Source organism: Medicago sativa, chromosome 5 (genome assembly GCF_051527215.1).
Source record: "Medicago sativa cultivar Bolivia chromosome 5, Bolivia_mono, whole genome shotgun sequence".
NCBI lineage: Eukaryota > Viridiplantae > Streptophyta > Magnoliopsida > Fabales > Fabaceae > Medicago > Medicago sativa.
Window position 1 is genome coordinate 70,173,233 of NC_140753.1, and position 13,902 is coordinate 70,187,134.

General features: G+C 39.6%; 2 protein-coding genes across 3 annotated transcripts; one reads left to right on the forward strand and one right to left on the reverse strand.

Moving 5' to 3' along the window:
* Positions 1–889: 889 nt before the first annotated feature.
* LOC146924485 (uncharacterized) lies at positions 890–4,875 on the forward strand. Its single transcript, XM_085711862.1, has 3 exons — positions 890–2,544; positions 2,628–4,361; positions 4,650–4,875. Exons 1-3 carry the CDS (start codon positions 890–892, stop codon positions 4,873–4,875), a joined length of 3,615 nt encoding a protein of 1,204 aa, XP_085567988.1.
* A 3,364-nt stretch (positions 4,876–8,239) lies between these two features.
* Positions 8,240–12,216, reverse strand: LOC146924486 (actin-related protein 2/3 complex subunit 2A-like). Of its 2 annotated transcripts, none has more exons than XM_085709499.1 (8): positions 11,823–12,216; positions 11,280–11,357; positions 10,979–11,111; positions 10,800–10,891; positions 9,667–10,322; positions 9,392–9,561; positions 9,144–9,304; positions 8,240–8,356 (listed from the first exon to the last, which is right to left on the reverse strand). In XM_085709499.1, the coding sequence occupies exons 2-5, from the start codon at positions 11,337–11,339 to the stop codon at positions 10,131–10,133; spliced, it is 477 nt and encodes a 158-aa protein (XP_085565625.1). In that variant the 5' UTR covers positions 11,340–11,357; positions 11,823–12,216; the 3' UTR covers positions 8,240–8,356; positions 9,144–9,304; positions 9,392–9,561; positions 9,667–10,130. The 2 variants fall into 2 exon arrangements, with proteins under 2 accessions (XP_085565625.1, XP_085565624.1); XM_085709498.1 differs by lacking the exon at positions 11,823–12,216 and having other exon boundaries at positions 9,667–9,782; positions 9,866–10,322; positions 11,280–11,372.
* Positions 12,217–13,902: the final 1,686 nt, after the last annotated feature.

Here is a 13,902-nt window from a genome sequence, read left to right on the forward strand (position 1 = left end):
TCGATAGGGCTGTGGCTTTCGGCATGCTCTACCCCATACCAAGGTACGTGTCCGCGACCGATCCAGAAATACCATGACCTTTACCCCCAAAGACTCAGAAAGAGTGCCAAGAGCGTTTGCATGCGTCCGACCAAGAAAAAGCCATTTTGGAGAGACAACTCCACAAGAAAGAACAAGATTATGAGATAGTAATGGGTATGTTAGAGCAAAAGAATTGGGAAAGTGAACAGAGACGCCTTGAGATTGTCCGATTAGAAGCTATCATCAAAGAAAAAGATGCCGCACTTGACAGGGCCCCAGGACTAAAGAAGAAACGGAGTGCTTTCTTTGCCAACACATGTTCTTATCCATCTCCTTAGAGTATTCGGAGTTTCTCCCAGAGTCGTTTACTGTCTTATGTTTTATATTTGGAGTTTATCCCTTGACTCAGTCTGTTAGAAAAGGAATTATCTTGTAGTGTTTTTATATTCGTAAGTTTATCCCTTGGCTTGGTTGTTAGAAAGGGAACTATCTTGTAGTATTTTACATTTGGAGCCTATCCCTTGGCTCAGTTTGTTAGAAAGGGAATTATCTTATAGTACTTTACATTTGTAAGTCTATCACTTGGATTGGTTGTTAGAAAGGGAATTATCTTGTAGTACTATATTTTCATTAATGTAATGTTTAAGTTGTTATGTTTACAAAATTACTTTTATAAGTCCTTCGATAAAAATGAAAAAATGGCACATTTTTTTGCACATAGCACCTCATGCATCATACTGCATTCATAAAAGTGTCAAAATCAAGTCTCACACTTCATTCCATTCTGCCGCAGTAATTGAAAGTGGCCCTACGAATTCAGTACAAACCTACTCATATTCACCACACTAGAGCATACATCAAGAAGAAGATGGCAACTGCAGAACAGGAAAACGTTCAGCTCAGAGCGGATGTTAGTAATCTGAAGGCAGAGTTAGAGAAGATGGCACTTATGATGGAAACTCTGATGGCTGAAAGAGAACAAGCAGTGGTCTCCGAGCCAATTCCTACTGTGGTCGCTTCTGCTGCACCTAATGGTACTCCACAGCCAGTACCTACTGCCGTGACATCTGCTGGGCCTGCGCAGCCTCTCATGATGGGTTTTTCATCTGGTGATATGTACAATCAGAGCTTCCGTCCACCTGGTCCTTCTGGTATTACTTCTCAATACTACATGCCTCCCGGTTATCCTTGGGGCATGCCACAGATGATCAATGATGGTGTTCGTCCTGGTACTACGGAAATGTCATTCCATTATGGTCAACAATCGACACCATTTGTTCAGCCTGGCCAGCCAATTCCTCAGGTTGTCGTGACTAATGTAGGACCCCATGTCCACGCCACTCAGCAAGAAGATGAACAGGTTTATCATTCAGGTAGTGTGGCAGGAAATGATGGAGTGGAAGACTTGCGTGAGAAGTACGATGAAATGTGGCAAGAGGTGAAAGCTCTCCGTGCAAAAGACGTTGTTGGTCCAGAGGCCCACGAACTTTGTTTCGTCCCTGATGTTGTGATACCGCCCAAGTTTAAGTTGCCAGAATTTGAGAAGTACAAAGGAAACACTTGTCCTAAGCTTCATTTGGCTATGTATGCTCGAAAGATGTCTGCCTACGCTAGAGATGATAAGTTACTCATCCACTGTTTCCTCGACAGTTTGGCGGATCCTGCATCAAGGTGGTACATGAAGCTAGAGAAAGACAAGATCCATACCTTCAAAGAGTTGGGAATAGCCTTCATTCAACAATATGATTACAATGGATTCCTGGTTCCAGATAGAGAACAACTCAGGGCTGAAAGTCAAGGGGACAAGGAAAGCTTTAGGGCATATGCCATGAGGTGGAAGGAGCTCGCATCACAGGTTGTCGTGATGATAGGAGACCCGGAGATGACTAAGATCTTTCTCAAGACTCTCAACCCTTTCTACTACAGGAATATGGTCGCTATAGCTCCTAACAATTTCAATGATATGGTGATCATGGGAATGCGTCTCGAAGAGGGGGTCCGTGAAGGACGTTTGACCATTGAAAGTGGGTCGTCAGGAAGTTCCTCAGGGGGATCCTCGAATGGTTCAGCGAATGGCTCATCAAGTGGGTCGTCTAATGGTAATAAGAAGCTTGGAGGTGGATATCCAAGGAAAAATGCTCAAGAGGTCGGCATGGTGGCCCATGGCGGACCTCAGCCTATATACCCAAACTACCCTTATGTGGCCAATGTTGCACCACAAATGCCCCCTCCACGTAACCTAAACTACCAACCGCAAAGGCCTCAGGCACCTCCACCTTATTATCCACCACTATATCAACAAAATTACCAACCATACAATCCTCAACCCTTCTACCAACACTCATATTATCCTCCACCACCTCAACAACAACAATGTCCTCAAGCTCAACAACAGCCTCGCCCTCCTAGAAACCAATTTCCTCCCATACCTATGTTATATAAGGATTTGTTACCCTCTCTCCTTGCAAGAAATCTGGTACAGCTCAAGGCACGCCCTCAGGTGCCAAATCCCCTGCCTGCCTGGTATCGTGCCGATCGCACATGTAAATTTCACCAAGGAGCTCCTGGTCATGATATTGAGCATTGTTACCCTTTAAAGAACGAAGTTCAAAGCTGATTCAGGATAAAGAACTAGCCTTCACAGACCCTGACCCTGTTGTTCCAAATAACCCTCTACCACCTCATGGGCCTGCCATTAACATGATCCAAGAAGACAGTTGTGTTCTTTATGCATGTGATATCAAAACTCCGCTGGTTCCGATACATGTGAAGATGTGCGAAGCAACTCTCTTTAGCCACGATCATGAGGCTTGTGGTATATGTTCAGTGGATCCTCATGGTTGTGAGCAAGTCCAGAATGATGTACAAGGTTTGCTAGACAGAAAAGAGCTTGTTGTTACTAGAAAAGAGAAAGACAAAAAAGTTTGTGTTGTCACTCCGGTATTCAGGACTCGGGAACCACTCGTGATAACGGTCAACCGTGCTAAGCCAGCTGGAACTCCTTTGGTGATCTGCCCACCAGAACAGTTGCCTTATGCCTCTCAAAAAGTCGTTCCATACAATTATGAATACACAATCCTGGAAGATGGGGAAAAGGTACCTTTAGATTCACCAATCCTTGTGGACAACATTGCGGAAAGTAGCAAAATCTTGAGGAGTGGACGTGTTATCCCTGTCGTTGTTCAGAAAGAAACTAATGCTCCAGCTGAGGAGTCATTGCAAGAGCAGATCCCAGGTAAAGGTAAAGTTGTGGGACAGCCCAACGGGATTGTCTATGAGGATAGTGATGAGGTCCTGAAGTTAATTAAGAGGAGTGAGTACAAGGTTGTGGATCAATTGCTACAAACTCCTGCTAAAATCTCTATAATGTCTCTTTTGTCCAGCTCTGATGCCCATAGAGATGCTCTGATGAAAGTGCTAGATCAGGCTTATGTGGAATACGATTTAACTTTGGGACAGTTCGAGAGTATTGTAGGGAATGTGACTGCTTGCAACAATTTAAGTTTCAGCGATGAAGACCTCCCGGTGGAAGGAAGGAATCATAACCTAGCATTGCTTATCTCTGTTCTTTGTAAATCAGACTCTCTCTCCAATGTCTTGATAGATACAGGTTCTGCTCTTAATGTGATGCCGAAGTCTACTCTAGACCAGCTTTCATATTCGAAGGCTCTCTTGCAGCCCAGCAATGTGACGGTGAGAGCTTTTGATGGAACTAGAAGGTCAGTATGTGGAGAAATAAAGTTGCCTATCTCAGTTGGCCCACATGAGCTCAAGGTTACCTTCCAGGTTATGGAGATCCAGGCCTCTTTCAGTTGCCTACTTGGCCGGCCTTGGATCCATGATGCTGGGGCAGTGACATCCACTCTCCACCAGAAATTAAAGTTCGTAAGTCATGGAAAACTGATAACCATGAATGGGGAGTCAGCTCTATTGGTCAGTAATTTGTCTGCTTTCTCTTACATTGGTGGTAATAGCTCGGATGGGTCATCATTTCAAGGTCTATATGCTGAAGGAAGTGTGGGGAAGATTGAGACTAGTATGGCTTCTTTGAAGGATGCTCAGAGGGTGATTCAGGAAGGGAAAACTGAAGGTTGGGGTCAGCTAGTGAAGCTGTCGGAGAACAAGCGCAAGGAGGGAATTGGTTTCCCTAATAGCAAGCCTGGGACATTCAACCCTACTGGAGGTACTTTTCATAGTGCTGGTTTTATTCATGCTCCGCCAGAAACTAATGCTATCATTGAGGATCAGTCTGAGGAAGTGGCACCTGTCTTTGTGACACCTGGAGGAGCCTGCTGCAACTGGATCGCTGTGGATATTCCTTATGTGATACCTCGTTCTAAGTAATATGTTTGTCTTTGTCTTTGTTTTTCTATAAGAAAACTCCTTTCGTCCTGCCCCAGACGAAAGTGAAATCATGTAGGGCTTTGTCTTTGTTTCAAGTACTTTTGTTATGAATGAAAATCGTCGTTTCTATCACGGCCTTTATTTTACTTTACTTTATTTTATTTTAGTTCTTTTTCTGGAAAAATGGTAATACATAAAACCAAAAATTGTTCTCTTTTTCTTTTAAAAATCAAACTCAAAAGTCTGCATTTACTCATTTGAAATCAATCATAAATCATGTGCAGACTGAACATAAATGAGCCCGTTGAACACAGTAACCCTATGCTTCCTCCCAACTTTGAGGTCCCTGTTTATGAGGCTATGGTAGAGGGGGATGAAGAGATTCCTGATGAGATCAGATGGATGTTAGAACGAGAAAGAAAAGTTATTCAGCCTCATCAGGAGGAGATAGAAACTGTCAATCTGGGTACCGAGGAGGACAAGAAAGAGATCAAGATCGGGCATTGTTAGATGCAACTGTTAAGCAAAGAATAGTTGAGCTTCTCAGAGAGTATGTTGACATATTCGCATGGTCATAAAAGGATATGCCCGGGCTAGATGCTGAAGTTGTGGAACATCATCTGCCTTTGAAGCCTGAATGTCCTCCAGTTAAGCAGAAGTTGAGAAGGTCTCATCCCGATATGGCCCTCAAGATCAAAGAAGAAGTGCGAAAACAGATTGATGTCGGTTTCCTAATCACATCTGAATATCCTCAATGGTTGGCCAACATAGTACCTGTCCCAAAGAAGGATGGCAAAGTCAGAATGTGTGTTGACTATCGAGATTTGAACAAAGCTAGCCCGAAGGATGATTTTCCTTTACCTCATATTGATGTATTGGTTGATAACACGGCTAAATGCAAGGTGTTCTCCTTCATGGATGGTTTTTCCAGGTATAACCAGATCAAAATGGCTCCTGCAGATAGAGAAAAGACATCTTTCATCACACCTTGGGGTGCATTCTGTTATGTGGTAATGCCGTTTGGCTTGATAAATGCTGGTGCTACTTACCAGAGGGGCATGACCAAGATATTCCATGATATGATACACAAAGAGATTGAGGTTTATGTGGACGATATGATTGTCAAGTCAGGTACTGAAGAAGAGCATGTTGAGTATTTGTTGAAGATGTTTCAGCGGTTGAGAAAGTACAAGCTCCGTCTGAATCCTAATAAGTGTACCTTCGGTGTTAGATCCGGGAAACTTCTGGGTTTCATTGTCAGTCAGAAAGGTATTGAAGTAGATCCCGATAAAGTCAAGGCCATCAGAGAAATGCCTGCTCCAAAAACAGAGAAACAAGTCAGAGGATTCCTTGGTAGGTTGAATTACATATCCAGATTCATCTCTCATATGACCGCTACCTGTGGGCCAATACTCAAATTGCTTCGCAAAGATCAAGGAATTGTGTGGACCGATGATTGCCAGAAAGCCTTTGACAGTATCAAAGAGTACTTGCTAGAACCTCCACTTCTAGTCCCTCCAGTTGAAGGTAGACCTTTGATTATGTATCTGACTGTGTTAGAAGACTCTATGGGCTGTGTACTCGGTCGGCAAGACGAAACTGGTAAGAAAGAGCATGCAATTTACTACTTAAGCAAGAAGTTCACTGATTGTGAGTCTCGATACTCCGCACTTGAGAAAACTTGTTGTGCTCTAGCCTGGGCTGCCAAGCGTATCCGCCACTATATGATTAATCACACAACTTGGTTGATATCTAGGATGGATCCAATCAAGTACCTCTTTGAAAAGCCAGTTTTGACAGGAAGAATTTCTCGTTGGCAGATGTTATTATCCGAATATGATATCGTGTACCGCACTCAGAAAGCTATCAAAGGCAGTGTCCTTGCTGATCATTTGGCCCATCAACCAATTGAAGATTACCAGCCTATCAAGTTTGACTTCCCGGACGAAGAGATCATGTATTTGAAAATGAAAGATTGTGATGAACCATTGTTTGGAGAAGGCCCTGATCCTGAATTTGAATGGGGTTTGATATTTGATGGAGCCGTTAATGTCTATGGTAGTGGAATTGGGGAAGTCCTCATCGCTCCTAAAGGCCATCACATCCCTTTTACTGCAAGGCTACGGTTTGATTGCACAAATAACATTGCAGAGTATGAAGCTTGTATTATGGATATTGAGGAAGCTATTGACTTGAGGATTAAGAGAATTAAGATATATGGTGATTCAGCTCTTGTGGTTAAGCAAATCAAAGGAAAGTGGGAAACTCATCATGCTGGGTTGATACCTTACAGAGATTATGCCAGACGTTTGTTAACCTTCTTTAACAAAGTGGAGTTGAACCACGTACCTCGTGAGGAGAATCAAATGGCAGATGCTCTAGCTACCTTATCTTCAATGATCAAAGTGAACCATCACAATGATGTGCCCTTGATCAGTGTCAAGTTCCTGGATAGGCCCGCTTATGTGTTTGCTGCCGAAGCAGTCTTTGACGGCAAACCTTGGTTTCATGATATCAAGGTTTTCCTTCAGACACAGGAGTACCCGCCTGGGGCATCTCGCAAAGATAAGAGGACTCTAAGAAGATTATCAGGTAATTAGAAAAATGCATTTTGCGACCCTTAAAATGACGGATTGCGACTGTTCTAAGGGTCGCAAATTCAAATCTGCGACTGTTCTTGAACTGTTAGGGATGTTGGGGTCGCAACAGCATTTTGCGACAGTTCACGAAACAGCCGCTGCAACAGCCGCAATGGGTATTGCGACAGTTCAAAACAGTCGCAAAGTACATTTTTTTTTGTTTGAAAGGGGTGTTGCGACTGTTTATAACCGTCGCAATTGATGAAAAAAAAAATTAAAATCCCATTGCAGCAGTTTGGAACTGTCGCAATTGTTGAATTTATTTTAAAAAAATAAATAAATCAGTTTTTTCATGAATTTTTAATAGAATTTTTTACTCATCATCTTTTTATTACAAAACTAAATTATAATTCATAGATAAAAAATATGAATTAATTCATAAACTAACATGAATTTTACATTCATATAAAATGATTCTATAAAACACAAACAAGTGATACAATTAGGTTTCTTAAGCTCCTAACATGAAAATTTAATCATGTAGATGTTCTATGACGAGGAAGTTGTTTTGATCAACTGGCGATGAATAGACTCCAAAGAATGTCATGCCCTGTTTGGTCGTTCGAAGTCTTTCCACCTAAAAACAAATCAAACATCATATAAGACACCAATTAACAAAAATACGCAATAAAGTCACCAAAGTCATGGATTTTAACTTATCGTGCAATGAAACTATAATTACTTTATGATATATTTGTCAAAGAATATGTACAAACTTTCGCATGTGCATTATGCATAAAAGCCTCTCGCTATCCATCAAGGTAGTGAAGAAAAGGAAAAACCACACAACCTCAAAAGTCTCTAGTCTCTACCCACTGTCAGTAGTAGTAATAACAACAGTGATAATGAGAAGACGAAGAAGAAAAAGAACTAGAAGAATAGCAACACCAGCAGCAGCTTACTTAGTAGTAATGACAATGGGGAGTAAGGCATGATGGATGGAAAAACTGTGATTGATATTCAGGGTAACATGTCTAGCAATGAAAATTCGTAATCGAGCATATCAATAACAAAAGTTCTGAAGATTAATTTCCTAATTCATTCTATACCGGTAACAATGATTCAAATGAATAAATTTTACCTTGAGAAAATTGAGGAGGGCTGATCAAGTGCGAACGACGGTGAAACCTGATTGCACATAACTAAGAACTGAGAATACATAATACAAATCAAGAAATAGCTGAAAGAAACAGATAATACACAATAAAAAATAAATGTAAATTCAATATGAAGAGCAGCAATATATTTTTATCCTAAAATGAAACAGTCTTCTAAAAGAAAGTAGAAACACACCTGACAACATTGTGCATTTCCACCACATGCTACATAATGGAGTGGAGTGCTCCCAGAACCTGTAAATAAAAATAGATAGCAATTAGTGGTCCACTTTAAACATGTAGCATTTTCTCTTATGTAGTACAAGGGAAAAAAATTAGTTATAATATCTCCTAATTGAATTCAATAAATGTTTACTGAGAGCTGTACTGCTAAGATTTAGAAGTGGATGAAAGAGGGAGAAAAACCCACTCAGACACCAAGGCTGTGCTTAGTAAACATTAGACAAGAGGAAAACAGTGCAATGTGTAGAATGTAGATAATGGAATATGATGAAAAGGTTTTTAGTAATAGTTCACTGTTCTTCCAGCTCATGCTATATGAGGATAAATCAACAGTTTTGGTTTAGAATATAGTAAATGTTTAGATTGGGGGGTGAGATTGGCAGAATCACAGAGGGACACCATGATTTTAACAAACGTACACTTTGAAGCTTCAATAAAATCACTGTGCTAGCATGATTTGGTCAAACTCAACGCCAATCAAAACATGAGTTGCAGTTGAATTTCTACCACTACAAATTTTGTTGTGCCAAGCCATTGTAAAGTAAGTTAGTTATCAAGTTCAACTATGCACTTCCTAAAATTTCTCTACAAACCAAAATGTTGAACAATATTGATGAGAAATGGCCAGGGTGTGTAGGTTTGATTACAATACCAATTATGCATGTTTCCAAAAGAAAAATGAAGAAGCACAAATGAATATGGAAACAATCGAGAGATAGTAGGAATATAAATGCCAACTTTCCAAAGCAAGTATTTGACATCACTTAATCACATGAACTAGGAGATGATAAATCATTACCAATTAAATCAATAGTAGTTCCATCCTCTACGGTCACCTCGGACACAGAAGCTCCCAAGTCCAAGAGCAACTGCACACTTTCAACATGGCCATTCAATGCTGCCATATGCAGCGCAGTGATGCCTCCATCAGAAGTTTTGTTAATTACCTCACAAACACCACTTTGTATGCAACCATTCAAAGACAGAATTAACTTACTGCAACAGTTTATAATGGATAACTACAATAGAACTTCTGAGTGAGAGTACCTTTGATCAAATTATGAGATTGATGTCTGATCACCTGTCTGTAAGATATCCCAAAAGTTAGGGATGCTTGGTATATAGTCTGCAAGGATTAGCCGAATGCACCGAGTGTGGCCATTTAAAGCAGCCAAATGGAGGGCAGTACCTCCATTCAGGTAATCTGTTTTATGTATCTGCAGTCCAATTTAGCAAGCAATATTTTATACAACTTATTCTATCAATAAATTATCACATTGTTAATATAATAGCACAAAATCGGTTTGCAGAAATGATCTTACATTGGCTTTAAAAATAATCAAGGTCTGAACCACCTCCCAATGACCATGTTGGCAAGCTTGCAATATTAGAATTCTTTAGACGCACCATTGTAGAAATGTAGTTATTTGGTCATGTACTACAGGAGATTATCAACAAGGTATCAGTGACCTAAAGACTTGGCCCTGATAGGTATTGTCATTTCTCAGAGAAAGTATACACTTGATATATTAGAAAAGATAAGGGTGCTAGATTGCAACTGGTTAATACTCCTACATACAGACCCCCAATGTCGAGCTTCTTCTAACCATGAAGAGACACATTCAAACTCAAGCAGATACTAAAGATTGGTGGGAATATTAAGTTATCTCTCACAATAAACATACCAGATATACATTTACCTATAAATGTAACAACTTGTATTGTCAAATAACAATAAGATCAGTTTTAATCAATTTCAAGTAAGTGTCTAACCATTCATGTAATATCAAGTATAAACTGTTCTTTTTATAATCAAGCATATTCGGTAACGTCGAATTAGGGTGAGGTACTGCAAAAAAATACCGCTATGACCTACCACAAAAGTTTGCTTGAACAAGTATAAAATAACATGCAAGATTACCTGAATCAAAGACTCCACACGACGACGCATCCTAGTATGCATAAATCCTTCGGAGCACTGTTACAAATAAGCAAAATGGTATACTGAGAAACATCTCTTAGGCAGGTTTATTGTAAAAGTAAATTCAATGAAAATATACTAAATTTAATGAAAAAATAATTCACAATTTTAGTCATTGTGAGTGCAAAATGGTATACTGACAATGTGAAAGAATTACACACGGACATCCAACCATATGTTTTTATGTAAAAAATTGCAAAGATGTTTAAGAAAATAACATATTATGTTTATGTGCCGTCATTGTGAGTTATGATTCATTATGATACAACATGTGTATAAAACTTACTTATGTTGTCAATGCTATAATAATATTCGTAATCATAAATAACATGTAAAAGTCTAAAAGATGGTAATATGTCATTGACACCAAATCAACCTTGTAAGAGCATTGTCATGACTCAATACTTTAACACATGAAGTGATATCATTTTTGTGCATGCAACTGAAGAATATTAGGACAAAGAAGACCCCAACCTTAACATGATAACTAACATAGGCGTGAAAAGTTGATAGACTCCATACTGTCCGATCCAGTTTTGGGCCTTCAACATGACGAGGGAAGATAACTGCGAAGTTGAATATATTACATTTCAGTGATACATAACATTACTATGAACGAAACAAACATTGTGACAGCTTATCCGGACACTAACCAAATGATACAAATCTTGCATTTGCAGATAGTGCATCAGTAGATACTCCTTTCAGTTCTGGTGGTGGAGTATGAGACCATGAACAGGGAGGGGTATTATTAAGTCCAGCTGTACGCCTGGCTTCGACAAATTCCTAAATCATAATAAAGCTTGAAAGTTAAAACCATCAAAACACCCAAACAAGGACCAAAGCACGACAAAAGAATGGTATGAAAGATGTAACAAAAATGTACAACTCTCTCTCCCTGCTCTTTTTAAATTCTGTGACCCTCACAGAAACAAATTATTTAAGAAATCATACCTGCAAGAATGAAGTTGCAAGAACAATGTCTATCGAATCATTGAATCTCATAGGATACATCACAGTCACCTTATCAGCCTGTCAAAAACAAAACTATTTCATCAACTAACCCAAAGGGATGCTTCCCTATCAAATACCTTAAATGGGCCAACTAACGTCTCAAACGTCAATCTTCTCAAGGCAATGTGACAAAACATAAACTTTGAAACACAATAGAATCAAAACAAGCGAACAAAATTTGTACAGTTTCAATTAAAAGAATTCTTTATTTTGTTATTTTCCACTTCTCTTTATTTCCCAACAAAAAGCATCTATTGTCGCAGGTGTAGAGCTTTCAAACATTCAAAGTTTAAACATCATTTTAAAAGGGTTCTTGTCAAATGTTCTCTAGATGTTGCCCATGCTTGGGTTAGTGTCTGTAATGTCAAAACTTCAATAAAAGCAAAGGTGAATGATTACAAATTAAAACCCAAATCAGAAACCCTAAAATTTTAAATCACAAATTAGCAGAAAAAATCAATTTAGCAAAGGTCATTCACTAACCTTTCAGAGCAATAAAATCAAGGTGATGGATTGTGGACCGAGTGAGTTGGAATCTGAGCAATATTGGGTGTGAGAAGATACGAATCTGAGAAGCGGCCGAGTTGGTGGTGAGTGTGAATCTGAATCACCGATTGTAGGATCGATTGAACCGATTCAAAGCTAGGTTAGGGTTTGTGAGAAGATACGAATCTGAATCTGAAGCTAGGTTGGGAGTGTGAGAGCCATAACGATGAAGAGGAAGCGACTGAGAAGCGTCTGAGTTGGTGGTGAGTGTGGTGAGGAGCGAGTGTGAAGGAGGGAGGAGCGACTGAGTTGGTGGTGAGTGTGGTGAGTGAGTTTGAGATTTGGGGGTTTTGGGGGAAAGTGAGAGCGGGGAATGAAATTTTGGGTAGAGAGGGTAAATGAAACTTAGAACGCGGCTTTTAATTTATTTAACAAAAAACACCTGCGACAGTTATAAGGTAAGGGTCGCAAATGTTGTAAAATTTTGTTTAAAACCTGCGACAGTTAGGCCAAACAGCCGCAACAAAGGTCGCAAATGTGTACTTTGAGGCAGTTTTGAAGCAAGGGTCACAGATGAAGTGTCGCAAAATGCTAAATTTCTTGTAGTGATTGAAGGTGAGAAAAACACAAGAAGGGGGGTTGAATTGTGTTTTGAAAAATTCTTCGTTTCTCCTAAACAACTGAATACACTGATCAGAAGCTAAGTGAGACAGCTTCTGAAGTGATGATCAGAATCTAAATGCAGCGGAATAAAACAGAGAGAGAGAAGAAGAACGACACAAAGCAATTATACTGGTTCCTTCCACAATCCGGAAGTAGTCCAGTCCCCCTTGCACTTCCAAGGAGATTTCACTAAGAGTAATATCTGATTACAATTGCTCAAGCACACAAGCAAGAGACTTCCTTTGCTCAAGCACACAAGCAAGAGACTTTCTTTGCTCAAGAACACAATCAAGAGACTTCCTGCTCAAGCACAATTGCAAGAGACTTCCTAACTAAACAAAATTACACAGAAAATTGTTTAAGGTTGAACACTTGATATACAATCAGAGGTGCTCACAATACAAATCAGATATAGACTCAATGGACTTAAGAATTTCTAAGATATGACTATAAGACACAGAAATTCTAAGTGAATGCAGAACAATTTCAGCAGAGGTTTGGCACTTGTAAAAATGTTGTGAGTCTTTCGTTCAGCGTTCTTGCATTGCCAAAACTCTAAGTCTTCACTTCTTTATATAGAGGTGTGAAAGAGACGTTGTGAAATTGCCAGCGCCCAAAGAGTCGTTGCTGAAGCTTGATCTTTCACCTTTGATCTTTTGCCTGATTTGGTTGTTGTCCTATGAAGAACTAATTTGAAATCCATTCCTTATCCAAAGGAACATCTATGCAGGCGAAGCCGTATTCTGGAGCTGTTTTCTTGTCTTGTAGCGTGGACACAAAACAGAGTAGTGGAGAACGTGGTTGTACAACCCGTACAAATGTCAACGCTTTCGTCCAAATTGCAAGCACATGCCTTCAAACACCTTTGAAATGACCGTTGCAAAGTTCCACTAATCTTTTGTAGCATTTTCGAATCCAATAGACAGCTTTTGCAGTGATAATTCTTCAATTCTTGAATCTTTTGCAAATCCAGTTGATATTCAGCTTCTGGTGAAATAGCTTCTGATGAGGCAGCTTCTGATGATGCAGCTTCTGATGATATGACTTCTGCAGCTTCTGATGATGCAGCTTCTGATGATATGACTTCTGGACTTCTTGTCTTCAGGAGCACTATTCTTACTTCAGAAGCGACTTAACTTCAGGAGCACGTTGCCTTCAGGAGCGTCCAAGCTTCAATTATGTTGTTTCCTTTGCTCTTTATTTGCTCATTCAGAACCAATGATGATGTAACTTTCTAATTAAGGTCCTGTACACTTGAACAAATATTAGCTAGTCCAATTTACAATTTTTAATACCTTGTTATCATCAAAACTCTTTAAGGTTCATTGTTAAACACATTTTGTTCCAACAATCTCCCCCTTTTTGATGATGACAAACAAAAGTATTTAAAATTGATCAATTGTTGTTAATCTAA